Below are 22088 nucleotides of genomic sequence, written 5' to 3' on the forward strand. Positions count from 1 at the left end.
GAGCTGGGATTACAGGCGTGAGCCACCGTGCCCGGCCTAAATATTTTTTAGAAAATAATGGTCTTTTCATTTATTTTTATTTTTTGAGATGGAGTTTCGCTCAGTCGCCCAGGCTGGACTGCAGTGGCACCATCTCGGCTCACAGCAACCTCCACCGTCCGAGTTCAAGCTATTCTCCTTCCTCAGCCTCCCGAGTAGCTGGGACTACAGGCGCCCGCCACCACACCCGGCTAATTTTTTGTATTTTGGTAGAGACGGGGTTTCACTGTGTTGCCCAGGCTGGTCGCCAACTCAGGAGCTCAGGCAATCCGCCCGCCTTCGCCTCCCAAAGTGCTGGGATTACAGGCGTGAGCCACCGCTCCCGGCCAAAAAAATGGTCATTTAAAGCTTAAAAAAGCTATTTGTTAACATGGATATTATTTTTAAATGAATTAACTTAAAATTTTATTACCGTATTAGTAAGAATACCGTAAATATCAATAGCTGTACCCCACGTAAACAAAAGCTCTTTGGCGTCCTCAACAGTTTTTAAGAGGGTGAAGGGGTTTGGGATGAAACAACTGGAGAATAGCTGCTCAGTAAGAAACAAAGGGCTTCAGGCCTGACTCGCGATAGGTTTAATCCAGCCAGAGACCCTTCCCCAGGGAGCCCCAGTCACCGCCCAAACCATCCGCACCCGCACCCACATCCGAACGCAGGACGCCCCGCCCCCCGGTAAGAATCCTGGCAAATAACAGACATTGACGAAAAGGCCTGGCTTGTATACCATACACACCCGGGAGAGGCTAGGTTCACTGGGCAAGCGAAAACTAGGTCACAGAAGGAAAAGAGTGTCTTCAGCGAATCTTTGCGACACTGTCGTGTTTCGGTGGTTCCGTGCCGTAAAGAGAGGCCGGGAGCTGCCCCAGCCGAGGCAGCAGCGGACGTGAGCGACAATGGCGGATATGGAGGACCTCTTCGGGAGCGACGCCGACAGCGAAGCTGAGCGTAAAGGTGGGTTCACTGGGCTTCGGAGGATGGGTGCGTGGCAGGCCTTCCGCTGTGGGAGCCAGACAACCGTGGAGGCTGCGGCGCCGCGGGCAAGAGGTGGCATTTCCTCCACTCCTGCCTCAGCGCCCCCTGCACTCCCGGAGGTGCCATCCTCCTCCGGCGGGCGGGATGGAGAGTCAGACACAGTCTGCGCCTCGAGGCTCTGGGTGTCGGTGGAGTTGATGGTGCCTGGGAGCTTGTGGAGCGAAGGGGGCGCAGGGCAGTGGTGGAGGTGCAGGCGAGCCTGCGCAGCGCGGGTAGGAACGTTGGAGTCCTGTTCCGCCTTGCCTTGCACAGGCCAGCGCAGAGTAAGAGCTGTTTGTGAATGAATGGAAATGAATGCAGGAATATGGGATGGGGTAGGCGAATTTACAGAGGACCTCAGAATGCCCTCTTGAATGAAACCAAAGCATGGTGTGATAGGGTGCTTGAGATGTCTGAATGAGGGGTCTGGGACGGATAATGGGATGGGATTACAGATAGATGTTTCACATTGGAGAGTATATGTTCTCTAAGAGCTTGTACAGGAACTACAGAATTTCCGGAGTCTGTGATGTTAGATTGGGGAGTGCATGGGGTCTGTGTGCAGAGAGGAGGAATGAAGGATTTGTTGATGAAATGAATGAATTAGTGTATGTGCATGGTGCATGGAAGTATTTCTGGCACAGGATTGTGGGTGTTTTTTTAAAGTTTACTTTTTTAGAGACAGGATCTCACTCTGTTGTTCAGGTTGGCCTTGAACTTCTGGGCTCAGGCCATCCTTCTGCCTCAGCCTTCAAGTAGTTGAGACTACGGGCACTTGAAATATGAATAGGAGCTATTTGAAGTGAGAAAGAACCCAAGACCAAGTTCAGAATTCTTGCAACCCTCTAGGCTCCAAGCAGTGTATCTGTGTACCTTTTTTCCTTAGTAAAATGCATTGTTCGGTGGTTCTTTTTTTTTCCTCCTCCATTTTCTCCAACTCCAATTTATTCATCATTTCTAGAGTGTAGTGAAGGCAGCACTAGGTTGAGGTACAGAGAACTAAATTCTAGTGTGAAGGCTTTACAGGGATGGGTATCCAGGAGATGCTAGTCAGGATAAGTGTGGAAATACAGAGCTCCGTATACTAACTCTTGTTCCACTACCTTTGCTCATGTTTTCATTTTTTCCTCATTTTTACTTGTGTATATCCCATTCACCCTTCAAGGCACAGTTCTATGTGAACCCTCCCATGGCTAATTTCCATGAAGTTATGAATTAATTTGATAAGTGTTGATCCCCTATTGTGTTCCAGCTGATTTTGAGGGCACAATGAAAAGATGATCCCCTTACCTCCCAGCTTACATCAGTGCTTAATACATAATTGATTAACTGGATGAGTAGAAACAATAGTTTCATAAGGTGTACCCTGCAGTGCTGTTACATTGCAAACTCGGTGTATAGGGAGGTGAGGAGTGGAGCTGGTTGCATCTCTGGGCTTCATGTTTTACCTTCTTGTAAGTCCATTGAGACTTTCTTCCAGGATTTACTTCCAAATCTGGTATGCTATCCTTGAAGATTGCTCTTGGTCCTGAAGATTGTATGTATATGATTCCTTTTATGCCTAGCATATTTCATTATCTCCCTGGTCTGTGGGAGTTGTGGAAAATAACTACATCCGATAACTCTTGTTTTTTTAGATGGAGTCTTGCTCTGTCGCCCAGACTGGGGTGCAGTGACCCGATCTTGGCCCACTGCAAGCTCTACCTCCTGGGTTCACGCCATTCTCCTGCCTCAGCCTCCTGAGCAGCTGGGACTACAGGCGCTGGCCACCACGCCTGACTAATTTTTTTTTTTTTTTTTTTTTTGTATTTTTAGTAGAGACGGGGTTTCACCGTGGTAGCCAGGATGGTCTCGATCTGACCTTGTGATCCGCCTGCCTCGGCCTCTCAGAGTGCTGGGATTACAGGCGTGAGCCACTGTGCCCAGACTACATCCGATAACTCTTATTTTAACAATGAGTAGAACTTCTACCTAGGCCTAGCATGCTGCTTCCATGTATAAATATGCCAGTTCTTAATTTCTTTCAACAATGTTTTGTAGTTTTCATTGTATAAGTCCTGCATTTCTTAGGTTAAATTTATTACTAAGTATTTTATTCTACGGGATACTATTGGAAGTGGAATGGTTTTCTTTTTCTTTCCTTTTTTCTTTTTCTTTTTTTTTTTTTTTTTGAGTTTCACTTGTTGCCCAGGCTGGAGTGCAATGGCGCGATCTCAGCTCACTGCAGCCTCCGCATCCCAGGTTCAAGCAATTCTCCTACCTCAGCCTCCTGAGTAGCTGGGATTACAGGCGCCCACCACCATGCTCAGCTAATTTTTGTATTTTTAGTAGTGATGGAGTTTCTCCATGTTGGCCAGGCTGGTCTCGAACTCTCGACCGCAGGTGATCAGCCTGCCTCAGCCTCCCAGAGTGCTGGGATTACAGGCGTGAGCCACCACGCCTGGCTGCAAGTGGAATGGTTTTCATAATTTCATTTTGAATTATTTAATGCTAGTGTATGGAAATACAACTGATTTTTGTATGTTGATCTTATATTCTGCAACCTTGCTGAATGTATGAGCTGTAATCTTCTTTTGTGTGTGTGTGTGTGTGTGTGTGTGTGTGTGTATTCTTTAGGATTTTCTATATATAAGATCATGTTGGCTGGGTGCTCACACCTGTAATCCCAGCACTTTGGGAGGCCAGGACAGGAAGACCACTTGAACCAGGAGTCCAAGGCTGCAGTGAGCTATGATTGTACCAGTACATTCTTGCCTGAGCAACAGAGCAAGACCCTGTCTCTTAAAAAAAAATCTTGGGAGGTGGAGGCGGGTGGATCACTTGAGGTCAGGAGTTTGAGACCATTCTGGCCAACATGGCGAAATCCCGTCTCTAATAAAAAGACAAAAGTTAGCCAGGTGTGGTGGCACACGCCTGTCGTCCCAGCTACTTGGGAGGGTGAGGTACAAGAATCACTTTAACCGGGGAGGCAGAGGTTGCAGTGAGCTGAGATCACACGACTGCACTCCAGTCTGGGTGACAGAGGAAGACCCTGCCTGAAAAAAAAAAAAAAGAAAAAAAACCCATATCTATGAAAGAGACAGTTTTACTTCCTTTCCAATTGGTGTGCTTTTAATTTCTTTTTCTTGCCTAATTGCCACAGCTAGAACTTTTTGTGAAATGTTGAATAGGAGTGGTGACAGTAGACATCATTGTGTTGTCTCTGATCTTAGGAAGAAACCATCTAGGGTTCCACCATTACATATGATGTTATCTGTGAGTTTTTTTTTGTAGATGCTTTTGATCAGGTTGAGGAAGTTCACTCCTGTTCCTAGTTTGTTGAATGGCATCAAGAGAAGGTGTTGGATATCAGATGCTTTTTCTGCGTTGATGATCACATGATTTTTTTCTTTATTCTTTATATAGTGTTTCGCTTTGATTCATGTTTAGATATTGAACTACCCTTGTAATACTAGGATAAATCCCACTTGGTCATGATGTATATTCCGTTTTTTTTTTCTCTCTCTTTTTTTGAGACGGGATCTTGCTCTGTTGCCCAGGCTGGAGTGCAGTGGCGCAACCTCAGCTCACTGCACCCTCTACCTCCAGGACTCAAGCCATCCTCACACCTCAGCCTCCTGAGTAACTGGGACTACAGGCACATACCACCACATCCAGCTAATTTTTGTAATTTTAGTGGAGGTGGGATGTTGCTATTTTGGCCACACTGGTCTTGAACTTCTGGGCTCAAGTGATCTGCCCACCTCAGCCTCCCAAAGTGCTGGGATTACAGGTGTGAGCCACCTCACCCAGCTTGGTATATATTCTTTTAATATGCTTTAGGGTTTGATTTGGGAGTATTTTTTAAGTGGTTTTTTCATCTCTATTTTGGTGGATAATTTGTCTGTAGTTTTCTTGTGATGTCTTGTTCTGCCTGTGGTAGAAGGGTAATATTGACCTCATAGAATGAGGTAGGAAGTGTTCCTTCACTTCAGTTGTTTGGCAGAGTTTGAGAAGGATAGGTGTTAAATCTTTAAAAACATTCAGTAGGATTTACCAGTGAAAGCATCTGGTCTTGGGCTTTTCTTTGGTGGAAAATTTCCCATTATTGATTCAAACTCTTGGTTATAGGTCTATTCAGATTTTCTATTCCATTTTGAATCAGTTTTGATAATTTGCGTGTTTCTAGGAATTGATCAGTTTCATCTAAGTTGTCTAATTTGTTAGTATATCGTAGTTTATAGTATTCTCTTTTTTTTTTTTTTTTTTTTGGAGACAGAGTCTCGCTCTGTCCCCCGGCTGGAGTGCAGTGGCGCGATCTCGGCTCACTGCAAGCTCCGCCTCCCGGGTTCCTGCCATTCTCCTGCCTCAGCCTCCCAAGTAGCTGGGACTACAGGTACCCGCCACCACGCCCGGCTAATTTTTTGTATTTTTTGTAGAGACGGGGTTTCACCGTGGTCTCGATCTCCTGACCTTGTGATCCGCCCGCCTCGGCCTCCCAAAGTGCTGGGATTACAGGCGTGAGCCACCGCGCCCGGCCTAGTATTCTCTTATAATCCTTATTATTCCTGTAAAGTTGGTAGTAATGTCCTCACTTTGATTCTTGATTTTAGTAATTTTAGTTTTCTTTTTTTTTTTTTTCTTTGTCATTCTAGCCAAAGCCTTGTCTGTTTTTTGATGTTTTCAAAGAACAGACTTTTGGTTTAATTAATTTTCTTCATTGTTTTTCTATTCTCTATTTCATTTATCATTACTCTAATTTTTTTTTTTTTTTGAGATGGAGTTTCGCTCTGTTGCCTAGGCTGGAGTGCAACAGCATGATCTCGCCTCACTGCAACCTCCGCTTCCTGGGTTCAAGTGATTCTCCCGCCTCAGCCTCCTGAGTAGCTGGGATTATAGGTGGCTGCCACCACGCCCGGCTAATTTTTGTATTTTTGTAGAGATGGGGTTTCAGCATGTAGGCCAGGCTGGTCTTGAACTCCTGACCTCAGGTGATCCACCCGCCTCGGCCTCCCGAAGTGCTGGGGATTATAGGCGTGAGCCACCGTGCCTGGCCTCTAATTTATTATTTCCCTCTTTCTGCTTGTTTTGGGTTTAGTTTTCTTTTCAGTTTATTAGTTTTCTTTTTCTGATTCCTTAAAGTGAATGAATGGTTAGGTTATTGACTTGAGATTTTTTTTTTTAAACAAAGATTTTTACAGATATATATGTGTATGTATATATATATATTTTTTGTTGTTGTTTTTTTTTTTTTTGAGATGGAGTTTCACTCTGTCACCCAGGCTGGAGTGCAACAGCATGATCTCGGCTCATTGCAACCCCCGCCTCCCGGGTTCAAGCAATTCTCCCGCCTCAGCCTCCTGAGTAGCTGGGACTACAGGCACGTGCCACTACACCTGGCTAATTTTTGTATTTTTCGTAGAGATGGGATTTCACTATGTTGGCCAGGCTGGTCCCGGACTCCTGACCTTGTGATCCACCTATCTCAGCCTCCCAAACTGCACTGGGATTACAGGCATGAGCCACCATGCCCAGCCTAATTTTTTTGAGCACCTTGAGGACTGTTTTCATTGTATCCTTAAGTTTTTTCCCCCCAACCTCTGGGAGCACAGAACATGTTTCCTTATGTATTGGTATGCTGTGTTTTCTTTTTTCTTTTTTTTTGGGATGAAGTCTCGCTCTTGTCCCCCAGGCTGGAGTGCAGTGGCACCATCTTGGCTCACTGCAACCTCTACCTCCCAGGTTCAAGTGATTCTTGTGCCTTAGCCTCCTGAGTAGCTGGGACCACAGGCATGTGCCACCACACCCAGCTAATTTTTTTGTTTTTTAGTAGAGACTGGGGCTTCACCATGCTGGCCACACTGGTCTCAAACTCCTAACCTCATTGTATCCGCCCGTCTCGGCCTCCCAAAGTGCTGGGATTACAGGCATGAGCCACTGTGCCTGGCCTGTGTTTTCATTTTTATTTGTCTCAAAATATTTCCTAATTTTCTTTGCGATTTCTTTATTTTTTTATTTTTTGAGACAGAGTCTTTCTCTGGTTGCCCAGGCTGGAGTGCAATGGCGCGATCTTGGCACACTGAAGCCTCAACCTCCCTGGCTTAAGTGATTCTCCCACCTCAGCCTCCTGAGTAGCTGGGACTACAAGTGCATGCCACTGTGCCTGGCTATGTTTTTTCTTCTCTTTTTTTCTTTTTTTTTTTTTTTTTTTGGTATTTTTAGTAAAGATGGGGTTTTGCCATTTTGCCCAGACTGGTCTCGAACTGCTAGACTCAGGCAATCTGCCCCCTTCAGCCTCCCAAAGTGCTGGGATTATAGGTGTGAGCCACTGCACCTGGCCCTCCATGTGATTTCTGTGAGTCCTTAGTTGTTTTAAAGTGTGTTGTTTAATTTCCCCAAGTTTATGAATTTTTCAGATTTCTTTTTGTTACTGATTTCTAATTTTAATTCACGTGTGGTCAGAGAATGTATTTTGTATGATTTCAGTTTTTTAAAATGTTTGAGACTTGTTTTGTATCCTAGCATGGTCTATCCTGGAGAATGTTCCATATGCACTTGGGAAGATGCTATTGTTGGATGCAGCGTCCTATTGATTGTCTGTTATGTCTAACTGGTTTATAGTGTTGCTCAAGTCCTGTGTTTATTGATCTTTAATCTAGCAGTTCTATCCATTATTTTATTTTTTTGAGACAGGGTCTTGCTCTGTCACCCAGGCTGGAGTGCAGTGGCGTGATCTTGGCTCACTGCAACCTCCGCCTCCCAGGTTCAAGTGATTCTTCTGCCTCAGCCTCCCTAGTAGCTGGGATTACAATAGGTGTGTGCCACCACACCTGCTTAATTTTCGTATTTTTAGTAGAGACGAGGTTCACCATATTGGCCATGCTAGTCTTGAACTTCTAACCTCAAGTGATCTGACCACTTCGGCCTCCCAAAGTGCTGGGATTACAGGCGTGAGCCATCATGCCTGGCCAGTTCTATCCATCTTTGAAGTCTCTGACTATTATGTTGAACTGTCTATGTTTCCCTTCATTTCTCTTGGTTTTGTTTTTAGGTGCATATGTGTTTATAATTATTATATCTTCATGATGGATTTAATGATCCTTTGTCTTTTGTAACAATTTCTGTTATAAAATCTGTTTTGTCTAATATTAGTATACCTACTACAGCTGTCTTTTGGTTACTGTTTACATGTAATATCTTTCTGTCCTTTTGCTTTCAACCTGTTTGTGTATTTGGTTCTAAAGTGAGTCTCTTGTAGACAACATATATCTAGTTGTTATTTTCATCACCCCCAAATAAAACACTGTGTTCATAAAGCACTTACTCCCCATATGCTCCTTCCTCCAACCCCTGTCTGCTATTGTTTCTGTACTTCTCTGTTCTGGGAATTTCATACAAATTGAATCATGCATTGTGGTCTTTTGTGTCTGGCTTCTTTTACTTAGCATAATGTCTTCAAGGCATTGTAGCTTGTATCAGTACTTCATTCATTTTTAATGACTTAATAATATTCCATTGAATGTATATATCCTAAATTTGTTAATCCATTTATCTATTGATGGACTTTGGGTTGTTTGAATTGTGCTACTGTAAACATTCTTGGTTCAGGCAGGCGGATTTGCCTGAGCTGGGGAGTTGAAGACCAGCCTGGGCAACATGGTGAAACCCTGTCTCTACTAAAAATACAAAACGTTAGCCAGGTGTGGTGGTACTTGCCTGTAGTCGCAGGCACTCAGGAGGCTGAGGCATGAGAATCACTTGAACCCGGGAGACAGAGGTTGGAAGTGAGCTTAGATTGTGCCACTTTACTTCAACCTGGGTGATAAGGTGAGACTCTGTCTCCAAAAAAATAAACCAATAAATTCATGTACATGTTTGGGTGCCTGTTTTTAATTTTGGGAGGAGGGTATTATGTAGGAGTGCAGAGTCATATGGTAAATCTTTAATATTTTGAGGAGCAGCCAAACTGTTTTCCATAGTGGTTGAGCCATTTTACATTACCACCAGCAATGCACCAGGGTTCCCTTTCCCCACATCTTTGCCAACAGTTATTTTAAGTTTTTATTTCTTTCTAAAATAGCCATCCTTGATGTTATCAAGTGGTGTCTCATTGTGGTTTCAGTTTACACTTTGCTGAAGGCTAATGATGTTGAACCTCTTTTTTTTTTTTGACGGAGTCTCAGTCTGCCGCCGAGTAGCTGGGATTACAGGCACCCGCCACCATGCCCTGCTAATTTTTGTATTTTAAGTAGAGATGGGGTTTTGTCATGTTGGCCAGGCTGGTCCCAAACTCCTGACCTCAGGTGATCTGCCTGCCTGGGCCTCTCAAAGTGCTAGGTTCAAGCGATTCTCCTGCCTTAGCCTCCCGGGTTCAAGCGATTCTCCTCCCTTAGCCTCCTGAATAGCTGGGATTACAGGCGCCTGCCACCACACCCTGCTAATTTTTGTATTTTTAGTAGACATGAGGTTTTGCCATTTTGGCCAGGCTGGTCTCAAACTCCTGACCTCAGGTGATCCACCTGCCTCGGCCTCTCACAGTGCTGGGATTACAGGTGTGAGCCACTGCGTCCGACCATTGAACATCTTTTCATATACTTATTGGCCATTTGTGTAACTTTGTTTGGAGAAATGTCTATTCAAGTCCTCTGTCTGTTTTAAAAAATTGGTTTTAGGCCGGGTGCGGTGGCTCACTCCCGTAATCCCAGCACTTTGGGAGGCTGAGGTGGGTGGATCACCTGAGGTCAGGAGTTCGAGACCAGCCTGGCCAACATGGTGAAACCTCGTTTCTACTAAAAATACGAAAGAAATTAGCCAGGTGTGGTGGCATGTGCCCATAAACTCGGGAGCTGAGGCAGGAGAATCGCTTGAGGGAGGCAGAGGTTGCAGCGAAACAAGATTGACCACTGTACTCCAGCCTGAAGGATACAGAGAGACTCAGTCTCCAAGAAAACAAACAAAAAACACAAAAAAATTGGTTCTATTGTTGAGTTATAAATGTTCTTTGTATATTTTGGGTAGTAGACACTTATCAGATACATGGTTTGCAAATATTTTCTTCCATTCTGTAGGCTGTTTTTTTCACTTTCGTTTTTTTTTTTTTTGAGATGGAGTCTCACTCTGTCGCCCAGGCTGGAAATGCAGTGGCGTGATCTCAGCTCGCTGCAACCTCCACCTTCCAGGTTCAAGTGATTCTTCTGCTTCAGCCTCAGCCTCCCAAGTAGCTGGGACTACAGGCGTGCACCACCATGCCTGGCTAATTTTTGTATTTTTAGTAGAGACGGGGTTTCACCATGTTGGCCTGGCTGATCTCAAACTCCTGACCTCAGGTGATCTGGCCAGCTTGGCCTCCCAGAGTGTTGGGATTATAGGCATGAGCCACTGCGTCGGGCCTACTTTCTTAATAACGTCCTTTGCTGCACAAAAGTTTTTCATTTTGTGGAAGTCCAATTTATGTTTTCTTTTGTCTTTCATATCACCTTAGTTTTTGAAGCATAATTGTACTGAATATAAAATTCTTGGTTGACAGTCTTTTTAGCACTTTGAATGTGTCCTCTTATGGTTGCCTCTGGGCTTCCTTGGTTTCTGATGAAAAATCAGCTGTTACTCTTATTGAGGGTTCCTCATATCAGATGAACTGCTTCTCTTTTGCTGCTTTTGGAATTGTTTCTTTGTCTTTGACAGTTTGATAACAGTATATCTAGGTGTGAACCTCTTTAACTTTATCCTACTTGTCATTTGTTGAACTTATTGGATGTGTAGATCTATATTTTTCATAAATTTGGGAGGTTTTCAGCTATCGTTTATTTATTTATTTTTTTGAGACAGAGTCTCGCTCTATCACTCAGGTTGGAGTGCAGCGGTGTGGTCTTGACTCACTGCAACCTCCACCTCCCAGATTCAAGTGATTTTCCTGCTTCAGCCTCTCAAGTAGCTGGGATTACAGGCTTGCACCACCATACCCAACTAACTTTTGTATTTTTAGTAGAGATGGGGTTTTACCATGTTGGCGCGGCTGGTCTCGAACTCCTGACCTCAAGTGATCTGCCCACCTTGGCCTCCCAAAGTGCTGGGATTACAGGTGTGAACCACCGTGCCTGGCCTCAGCTATTACTTATTTAACAATTTTTTCTGCCCATTTCTCTTCTTCTGAGACTCCATTATGCATACAATGGTATAACTTAAGTGTCCCATAAATCTTTTAGGTTCTGTTCATTTCTCTTTATTCTTTTTTCTTTCTGTTTCTCAGACTGGACAGTCAAATTGACGTTATCAAGTTTACCGATTCTTTCTTTTTCCTGCTCAAATCTTTGGTTGCGCCCCTCTAGTGACTCTTTGATTTTAGTTATTGTATTTTTCCTTTTCTTTTTCTTTTCTTTTCTTTTCTTTTTTTTTTTTTGAGACAGAGTCTCACTCTGTTGCCCAGGCTGTAGTACAGTGGCACTGCCTCTTCCGCCTCCAGGATTCAAGTGATTCTCCTGTCTCAGCCTCCTGAGTAGTTGGGATTACAGGCGTGCACAACCACGCCCGGCTAATTTTTGTATTTTTAGTAGAGATGGGGTTTCGCCATGTTTGTCCGGCTGACCTCGAACTCCTGACCTCAGGTGATCTGCCCACCTCGGCCTTCCAAAGTGCTGGGATTACAGCCGTGAGCCACCACACCCAGCCTCAGAATGTTAGTTCTAACAGTTTTTTGCCAGTTTCTTTATTGCTTTTATGTTGGGATGGACTTTGGGACTGCCTTACTCTGCCTTTTTTTGCTGATGTTATCCTATGTTTACATGATCCCATAGATTCTGATTCTGGATCTGACTCAGATTCTGATCAAGAGAATGCTGCCTCTGGCAGTAATGCCTCTGGAAGTGAAAGTGATCAGGATGAAAGAGGTGATTCAGGACAACCAAGTAATAAGGAACTGTTTGGAGATGACAGTGAGGACGAGGGAACTTCACATCACAGTGGTAGTGATAATCACTCTGAAAGATCAGACAATAGATCAGAAGCCTCTGAGCGTTCGGACCACGAGGACAATGACCCCTCAGATGTAGATCAGCACAGTGGATCAGAAGCCCCTAATGATGATGAAGACGAAGGTCACAGATCTGATGGAGGGAGCCATCACTCAGAAGCAGAAGGCTCTGAAAAAGCACATTCAGATGATGAAAAATGGGGCAGAGAAGATAAAAGTGACCAGTCAGATGATGAAAAGATACAAAATTCTGATGATGAGGAGAGGGCACAAGGATCTGATGAAGATAAGCTGCAGAATTCTGACGACGATGAGAAAATGCAGAACACAGATGATGAGGAGAGGCCTCAGCTTTCCGATGATGAGAGACAGCAGCTATCTGAGGAGGAAAAGGCTAATTCTGATGATGAACAGCCAGTAGCTTCTGATAATGATGATGAGAAACAGAATTCTGATGATGAAGAACAACCACAGCTGTCTGATGAGGAGAAAATGCAAAATTCTGATGATGAAAGGCCACAGGCCTCAGATGAAGAACACAGGCATTCAGATGATGAAGAGGAACAGGACCATAAATCAGGTAATACATTTATGAGAACCAGAATGGCTCAGAAAGAAGCATTCAGCCACAGCAGGGACCCATTTAGTCTTCTTTCATTCCCGTCTTTGTTACCCTGTTTTTTCCCTTCTGTCCCTCCCTTTCAAACTTTTCTAACTCTAGAATACATTTTGCTTCTTTTAAATCTTTCTAATCTACTTATTCTTTCTTACTGCTTTCCCTTCCATTTGTTCATTGATGGGTCTGGGGAAAAACAATTTAAAGAGGACTTAAAATTGAGTCTTAGAGAGAGGGATATGGTGTAAGAAGAGCTACGTAATGAGTTAAGTTGGTTCCATTTCTGTGGATAACTGAAGAGCATGCCTCATGTGAGAGAATAGATTAGCCTGGGAAAAAACAATCCCATTGAAATGTCCCCCCCACAGAGCAGCTGTACCGAGATGTGGGCACCATTGCTGCCGTTCAGCTTTTTGAGATCCAAAATTTGATCATCCAGAGATGGTCAAGCTCTAAGGAGTTTACTCAAACTAGTCAAATTTACAAGATATTAATATATAAAATCGAATTGCAAAATTGTTTCAAGAGGCTCAGTTTTTTCTCCCTTATCATCATATGTTTCCCCAGGGGCAAATCTACAGTAGATGCCAAATTATAATAATCAGGAGGTTGCCTGGGGAGTATAATATGTAGAAAGTACAAACATGGCTGGGTGATCTTAGTGGACAGTGTCACTGAGCCAAGACAGATTGATGTGCGTATCCTCACCCTACAGAGACGAGCTAGGATTAGAGCACCCATTCCCTAAAGACTACAGGAGGCATACACCTGAACTGTGGTCCTGGACCCTGCTTTTATCATTGCCATTTAGACTATTCTGCTCAAGTTAACACATTCTTCATATAGAATGTATAAAAAATTAGAGATCATATTTCTTTGTATTATATAAAAGTTACCTTGAGTTGAAGTCTTCCTGAAGTGATACCTGGATTGCTTCATTTCCATAGGTGATTGATTATATTAATTATATTTTGATCCTATCTTCTCAGCTTAAATAGCATCTAACACACACCTCACAGGACAGCATTCAAAAACCACATCTTGGTGTTATTAGAAGAGGAGGGCAGCATATTTCCAGAGATGAATATAGATCTGTGTAGACTATGGGACTGCAGTAAGTTTTGAATAACTAAATCAGAGTAGAGGCTTTTTTTTTTTTTAATACCTTTTTTTTTTTTTTTTTTTGAGACGGAGTCTGGCTGTGTCCCCCAGGCTCACTGTGAGCTTCGCCTCCCGGGTTCACGCCATTCTCCTGCCTCAGCCTCCTGAGTAGCTGGGACTACAGGCGCCCACTACCGCGCCCGGCTAATTTTTTGTATTTTTAGTAGAGACGGGGTTTCACCGTGGTCTCGATCTCCTGACCTTGTGATCCGCCCGCCTCGGCCTCCCAAAGTGCTGGGATTACAGGCGTGAGCCACCACGCCTGGCCTTTTTTAATACTTTAAGTTCTAGGGTACATGTGCACAACGTGCAGGTTTGTTACATAGGCATACATGTGCCATGTTGGTTTGCTGCACCCATTAACTCGTCATTTACATTAGGTGTATCTCCTAATGCTATCCCTCCCCCAGCCCCCAACCCCCCGACAGGCCCTGGTGTGTGATGCTCCCCATCCTGTGTCCAAGTGTTCTCATTGTTCAATTCCCACCTATGAGTGAGAACATGTGGTGTTTGGTTTTCTGTCCTTGTGATAGTTTGCTGAGAATGATGGTTTCCAGCTTCATCCATGTCCCTCATGTCCCTGCAAAGGACATGAACTCATCCTTTTTTTTTTTTTTTTTTGAGATGGAGTCTCTCTCTGTTGCCCAGCCTAGCCTGGGAGTGCAGTGGCGCGATCTCGGCTCACTGCAAGCTCCGCCTCCCAGGTTCACGCCATTCTTCTGCCTCAGCCTCACGAGTAGCTAGGACTACAGGCTCCTGCCACCATGCCTGGCTAATTTTTTGTGTTTTTAGTAGAGATGGGGTTTCACCGTGTTAGCCAGGATGGTCTTGATCTCCTGACCTCATGATCCGCCTGCCTCGGCCTCTCACAGTGCTGGGATTACAGGCATGAGCCACCACGCCCGGCCACTCATCATTTTTTTTTTTTGAGACGGAGTCTCTGTCACCCAGGCTACAGTGCAGTGGCACGTTCTTAGCTCATTGCAACCTCTACCTCCTGGGTTCAAGCAATTCTTCTGCCTCAGCCTCCTGAGTAGCTGGGATTACAAGCATGCACCACCACACCCAGCTAATTTTTGTATTTGTAGTAGAGAGGAGGTTTCACCATGTTGGTCTGGTTGGTCTCAAACTCCTGACCTCAGGTGATCTGCCCACCTTGGCCTCCCAAAGTGCTGGGATTACAGGCAAGAGCCACCATGCCTGGCCAAAAGTAGGGTTGTTTTTACTGTTATCAGAAACAATCTTTAAGGCTCATGTACTACATCCCAAATACTAGCAGACCAAGTCAAGGGCAGGGTCATAGTAGGGAACCTTGTAGCTGGTCATCCTGCTTATCTCTTACTAGTTCAGCAGTGGTTCCACTGATTTTTGTGAAGTTTTTATGTAAACAATTGGACCTTCTAGAAATAATGATATATATGTCAGTTCCTTTCTAATATTTTTAACTTTTTTTCTCTGAAATTTGTCTTATGTAAATTTGATAATAAGTTTTAGTGCTACTTTTCTCATTTCTACCAAGTTGTTCTATTTGCAGAAGCCAGTATTTATTTATTTATTTGAGACAGAGTCTCACTCTATCGCCCAGGCTGGAGTGCAGTGGTGAGATCTTGGCTCACTGCAACGTCCGTCTCCCATATTCAAGCGATTCTCCTGCCTCAGCCTCCTGAGTAGCTGGGACTACAGGTGCACGCCACCACACCCGGCTAATTTTTGTATTTGTAGTAGAGATGGGTTTCACCATGTTGGCCAGGCTGGTCTTGAATTCCTGACCTCAAGTGATCCACCCACCTCAGCTTCCCAAATTGTTGGGATTACAGGAGTGAGCCACCATGCCTGGCACCAGTATTTATTTTAAGAATTCTATTTTTTAAATCAACACACACTAGAGTTGATTTTTTTTTTGGCGGGGGAGGGGGGTTCTGCATGTACAGCTCTATTCATGTTAAAATCCCTATAGATTTGTATAACCACCATCACAATCAGGATACAGAATAGATGTTACCCTGAAAAACTGCCTTATGCTATCCATTTTGAGTCACATCTTTCTGCTACCCCTAAACCCTGGCACCTGCTGGTGCCTTTTATGTCACTGTACTTTTGGCTTTTTGAAAATGTCATATAAATAGAGTCATACAGTAAATATGTAGTCTTTCAGATTGGCTTCTTTAACTTGGCATATAGCATTTTTGATTCATCCAGTTGGTTACATGTATCAGTAGTTCATTCCTGTTTATTGCTGAGTAGTAATCCATTGTATGGGTGTATCACAATTTGTTTATCTCCAATATTGCTTTTAAAACACAAAATTCAACTAAGTTGACTGATTATGCAGAACTTCTAATTCTACCCTTATAGAATCTGCAAGAGGCAGTGATAGTGAAGATGAAGTTTTACGAATGAAACGCAAGAATGCAATTGCATCTGATTCAGAAGTGGATAGCGACACTGAGGTGCCAAAAGGTACCCCTATTATTATTATTTTATATATATATGTATATTTCCATACCTTTCTGCATTTAATTGTAGTGCATTTCTAACCCTGAGTGTGTTTATCCCAGATCGCAAGACCCACAGAAAAAGTGTGGATACACTCAGTGTACCCAGAGAAGTTATATAGCTATGAGAAGCTGCTCATGCTTAATTAGTTGAATAAGAACTTGCTTCTTTGTAGTTTTTTTTTTTTTTTTTTCCCGAGACAGGGTCTCGCTCTGTCACCCAAGCTGGAGTGCAGTGGCGCAAGCTCAGCTTACTGTAACTGCTGCCTCCTGGGTTCAAGCAATTCTCCTCCCTCAGCCTCCTGAGTAGCTGGAATTACAGGAACGTACCACCATGCCTGGCTAAATGTTTTGTATTTTTAGTAGAGATGGGGTTTCACTGTGTTGGCCAGGTTGGTCTTGAACTCCTGATCTCAAGTGTTCCACCCACTTCAGCCTCCCAAAGTGCTGGGATTACAGGTGTGAATCACTGCGCCCAGTCTGTTTATAGTTAGAGTGAATTCATTATTAGGGGGCTGGCCTTCTTATTGGGGTGGAGGTTACAATGTCCATTCTTCAGTTTGAATGATGACAGTCTCAGTGTTTTGTTCCTAAGTTCTTAACAGATGAAGAAACTGATTCTTTGAGCTGTGAGTTAGATGAAGAGCTCATAAAAACCCAGTGTTGGCCAGGTGCAGTGGCTCACGCCTATAATCCTAGCACTTTGGGAGGCCAAGGTGGGTGGATCACTTGAGGCCAGGAATTCAAGACCAGCCTGGCCAACATGGTGAAACCCTGTCTGTACTAAAAATACAGAACATTAGCGGGGCGAGGTGGTATGCATCTGTAGTCCCAGCTACTCGGGAGGCTGAGGCACGAGAATCGCTTGTACTTGGGAGGCGGAGGTTGCAGTGAGCCGAGGTCACACCACTACACTCCAGCCTGAGCAAGAGTGAGACTCTGTCTCAAAACAACAACAGCAACAACACCACCTACCACCACCACCACCACCACCACCACCACCACCACCTGGTATTATAAGTTGGAAGGATGAAAGTAGTTCTACCAGCCAGGTGTGGCAGCTTCCTTTTTCCTGCCTTAGCCTCCCAAGTAGCTGGGATTACAAGCACCCATCACCACGCCCGGCTAATTTTTGTATTTTTAGTAGAGATGGAGTTTCACCGTGTTGGTCAGGCTGGTCTCAAACTCCTGACCTCAAGTGATCCACCCGCCTTGGCCTCCCAAAGTGCTGGGATTACAGGCGTGAACCACTGTGCCTGGACTGTAATTTTGAATCTCGGATAGACGTACGGAAAATAGGTGTCTGTGGAGTGCTTCAGCCCCAACTTTGAGCATCTAGACTGTAGGAAACATTTGGGCTCCTGGGGAATAAAGGAAGGTGGGAGAACAAGGATGGTGAAAATGAAAGGAGAAATAAGTGCCTCCTGTGCAGCTTGCCTTTCACTAGATTTGCCCCCTTCCCTCTCCCCACACTGTCTTTTTGGGTCTTTTGAGAGCCAGGCTCAGCATTATGTTTTGGGTGGTTTTCTGATGCTGGTCCAGAAACCTTGGGAATGTGCCGAAGTGATGAGCTGTGAAGAACCTTAGTTACAGATAGTAACACTAATGCCTTTTTCCTTCTGCATTGAAGATAATGGTGGAACCATGGATCTATTTGGAGGTGCAGATGATATCTCTTCAGGGAGTGATGGAGAAGACAAACCACCTACTCCAGGACAGCCTGTTGTAAGTCAATTACTAACATGAACTTATTCAAGGCCAAGTATAAAGTTTCAAAGGTGAAGAGTCTCCTTTATTCTAAGAAAGCAAGTTGATAACTGAATTCTAGTACAAAAATACAATGAACAGATGACTTTCTTCATTATGTAGAGAGCTCTTGGTTATAAGGGGAATGGAAATTGCCAAACATGAGGTTGGTGTCATGCCTTAGGGGACTGAACTGTGAGGACTTCTGATTTGAGAACCATTGACTTGAATGTTTTTCTTGCTCATGCCAAGAAGTGTCTGCTGTGTTGATAATCTTCTCTGGTTTTAATTGATAGAGTGACTTCATATTAAAGTGTTAATTTCACACTTTTGTTGATGAGTGTTTGGAAGATAGATTTATCATAAAGGAGATAGTTTCTTGAACTGAGGTATCCAAATTGATCTTGTTTCTCATTTTGTGTGTGGGTGGGTTCGGATGGGGACTGGGGGCTTCTTTAGTCCTAAAGTGATATGTAATGATGTTTCTTGCACCCCAGAGTAATTAAAGTGTGGAGGTTGAAGGGAGCCATTTCTAAGCTCCCATCAAGCTCCAAACTTCTGATTCTTTCACTAGGATGAAAATGGATTGCCTCAGGATCAACAGGAAGAGGAGCCAATTCCTGAGACCAGAATAGAAGTAGAAATACCCAAAGTAAACACTGATTTAGGAAATGACTTATATTTTGTTAAATTGCCCAACTTTCTCAGTGTAGAGCCCAGGTAAGGAAATCCATTAAAATTTTTTCAGGATGTTGAATAGAAATACATAGAATGTTTATTTTTCTTATTTCGCATTGAGTTTACAAATCACAAAAATGGAAAATTGATCATGTATCTCTGAAAAAATTAGTCAAGCACATCCTGAGATAGAAAAAATATGTATTGGTAGGGAGGCTTTTATTTTATTTTATTTTATTTTATTTTATTTTATTTATTTATTTTTTTTGAGACGGAGTCTCGCTCTGTCGCCCAGGCTGGAGTGCAGTGGCCGGATCTCAGCTCACTGCAAGCTCCGCCTCCCGGGTTCACGCCATTCTCCTGCCTCAGCCTCCCCAGTAGCTGGGACTACAGGCGCACACCACCTCGCCCGGCTAGTTTTTTTTGTATTTTTTAGTAGAGAGGGGGTTTCACCCTGTTAGCCAGGATGGTCTCGATCTCCTGACCTCGTGATCCACCCGTCTCGGCCTCCCAAAGTGCTAGGATTACAGGCTTGAGTAGGGGAGGCTTTTAATGCTATAACTGTTTTGAGCAGTTTGATACTTTCTTATGAATTAACAGACACCACAGGTCTTCAAGATATTTTTTTAAGTAGTACAACCTTGAAAAGGCTGAAATTGAAAGTGATGAAATTTGCTAGAGAAATGCCAGTGCCGCCGGGCGCGGTGGCTCACGCCTGTAATCCCAGCACTTTGGGAGGCCGAGACGGGCGGATCACGAGGTCAGGAGATCGAGACCATCCTGGCTAACACAGTGAAACCCCGTCTCTACTAAAAAAATACAAAAAACTAGCCGGGCGAGGTGGCGGGCGCCTGTAGTCCCAGCTATTCGGGAGGCTGAGGCGGGAGAATGGCGTAAACCCGGGAGGCGGAGCTTGCAGTGAGCTGAGGTCCGGCCACTGCACTCCAGCCTGGGCGACAGAGCGAGACTCCGTCTCAAAAAAAAAAAAAAAAAAAAAAAAAAAAAAGCCAGTGCCCACTGTAGCAACTATTGTTGGTATAGAAAAGGTAATGGTTTTGGACAATTAGACAGTGTTTGATGGGTATTATTTACTAAGTTTATTCAAACTCTTGTGCTTTAAAAAAATTTTTTTCCACAGGCACGATGATGTGGAAAACTAGAGCATATGTTGCCTATTCTTTGGCAGAATTACATAATAAGAAGAAAGGATATTTTGAATATTTACCCTTGCTTGTACTTTATTTCAAGCAATATGTATTAACAACAAGTTTTAAGAAGTAAAATTATTGGCTGGGCATGGTGGTTCACGCCTGTAATCCCAGCACTTTGGGAGGCCGAGGTGGGTGGATCACCTGAGGTCGGGAGTTTGAGACCAGCCTGACCAACATGGAGAAACACCCTGTCTCTACTAAAAGTACAAAATTAGCCAGGCATGGTGGCACATTCCTGTAATCCCAGCTACTCGGGAGGCTGAGGCAGGAGAATCGCTTGAACCCGGGAGGTGGAGGTTGCAGTGAGCCGAGATCGTGCCATTGCATTCCAGCCTGGGCAACAAGAGCAAAACTCATCTCCAAAAAAAGAGAAAAGTAAAATTACTACTTCCTTGAAGTTAAGCATGAAGATATTGATCATTATGATTTCAAAAATTATATTATGATTTTTTGATATAATGGTATTTATTAATAATGTTATTACATAGCAGTAATATTCTTTATAAAATATGATTAATAGTTTATTTGGAAAACAATTTGTAGACCTTTTGATCCTCAGTATTATGAAGATGAATTTGAAGATGAAGAAATGCTGGATGAAGAAGGTAGAACCAGGTTAAAATTAAAGGTACCATTTCATGCTTTTTCCTTTTTTTTCTTTTATAAAGTAAAACCTGGAGAACTAACTTGAAACTTGAGCTTTTGAAAGTGATTTTTTTAGGCCGCGGTGGCTCAAGCCTGTAATCCCAGCACTTTGGGAGGCTGAGGTGGGCAGATCACGAGGTCAGGAGATCGAGACCATCCTGGCTAACACGGTGAAACCCCGTCTCTACTAAAAATACAAAAGATTAGCCGGGCATGGTGGTGCGTGCCTGTGCTACTCGGGAGGCTGAGGCAGGAGAATGGTGTGAACCCAGGAGGCGGAGCTTGCAGTGAGCCGAAATCCAGCCACTGCATTCCAGCCTGGGAGACAGCGAGACTCCGTCTCAAAAAAAAAAAAAAAGTGATTTTTTCACCTAACACTTCACTATATGGCTGTGTTCTTTGGTTGCTTTTGTTGACTATTAGGAGAAAATTTGTTGTACTAAATTCCCATTAATGCTTCTCTTTGATACCTCATACCATCTGGTCACACTATCCAAGGAGGGCCTCTAATCTTTTAAGTAAGGAGGCTGTAGGTTGAGTAGAAGTTTCATCTTTTTATTTTGAGACGTGGTCTTACTCTGTCATTCAGGCTGGAGTACAGCGGCACAAACACAGCTCTTGGCAGCCTCAATGTCCTGGGTTCAAGTATCTTCCCATCTCAGCCTCCTGAGTAGCTGGGACTACAAAAAACATGCCACCATGCCCAGCTTTTGTTTTTTTTTTTTCCCGTAGAGATGAGGTCTTAGCTGTGTTGCCCAGGTTTATCTTGAACTTCTGAGCTCAAGTGATCCTCCCGCCTTGACCTCCCAAATTGCTGGGATTACAGGTGTGATCGCTACTGCACTTGGCCAAGTAGACGTTTTAGAATTGAGTTGTACAAGGGAACAAGAGGTGGTTGAATGCATGATACTGAAACTGGAATTATGCATTTTCAGTTCTTAAATCTGAAGGATTTCCCATAAATTTCTTATTTTCCAGTGGGTATATATATATTTTTTGAGATGGAGTCTTGCTCTGTCACCCAGGCTAGAGTGCAGTGGCACAATCTTGGCTCACTGCAACCTCTGCCTCCTGGGTTCAAGTGATTCTCCTGCCTCAGCCTCCCAAGTAGCTGAGATTATAGGTGCGCACCACCATGCCCAGCTAATTTTTGTATTTTTAGTAGAGACAGGGTTTCACAATGTTGGCCAGGTTGGTCTTGAACTCCTGACCTCAGGTGATCCACCCACCTTGGCCTCCCAAAGTGCTGGGATTACAGGTGTGAGCCACCACACCCGGCCTTGGTACCTTAAATAGTATTAAATTGTTAGAAAGGGATAGTCTGGCATTTTGTAGGTGCTGAATTTTTATATTTTTAATAGTACCATCTCTTCAATGTGGTGGATTAACAACTACCTAAATAACCTTGGTATAAGATGGTTTCTATCCAAAAACTTTTCAGTAGACTTCACTACTCCTCTTAATGGAAATGCAAATCAAATAAGAAAATTGAGATAAACAGATGCCAAGAATTTGTTCAGGGTCACAGAGTCAACAGA

General features: G+C 43.8%; 1 protein-coding gene across 2 annotated transcripts in view; it reads left to right on the plus strand.

Annotated features, from left to right (window-relative positions):
• Nucleotides 1-574: 574 nt before the first annotated feature.
• Nucleotides 575-22088, plus strand: part of LOC105490296 (LEO1 homolog, Paf1/RNA polymerase II complex component) — a 40275-nt gene continuing 18761 nt past the window's right edge. Inside the window, exons 1-6 of one of the 2 annotated variants that reach the window (XM_071066839.1) lie at nucleotides 575-993; nucleotides 11823-12578; nucleotides 16131-16235; nucleotides 17901-17995; nucleotides 18591-18736; nucleotides 20449-20533. In XM_071066839.1, coding sequence (XP_070922940.1) covers nucleotides 936-993; nucleotides 11823-12578; nucleotides 16131-16235; nucleotides 17901-17995; nucleotides 18591-18736; nucleotides 20449-20533 — 1245 coding nt within the window. In that variant the 5' untranslated portion in view covers nucleotides 575-935. The remainder of the gene's footprint in view (nucleotides 994-11822; nucleotides 12579-16130; nucleotides 16236-17900; nucleotides 17996-18590; nucleotides 18737-20448; nucleotides 20534-22088) is intronic. The other variant, XM_071066838.1, reaches the window with a different exon arrangement.

Source organism: Macaca nemestrina, chromosome 7 (genome assembly GCF_043159975.1).
Source record: "Macaca nemestrina isolate mMacNem1 chromosome 7, mMacNem.hap1, whole genome shotgun sequence".
NCBI lineage: Eukaryota > Metazoa > Chordata > Mammalia > Primates > Cercopithecidae > Macaca > Macaca nemestrina.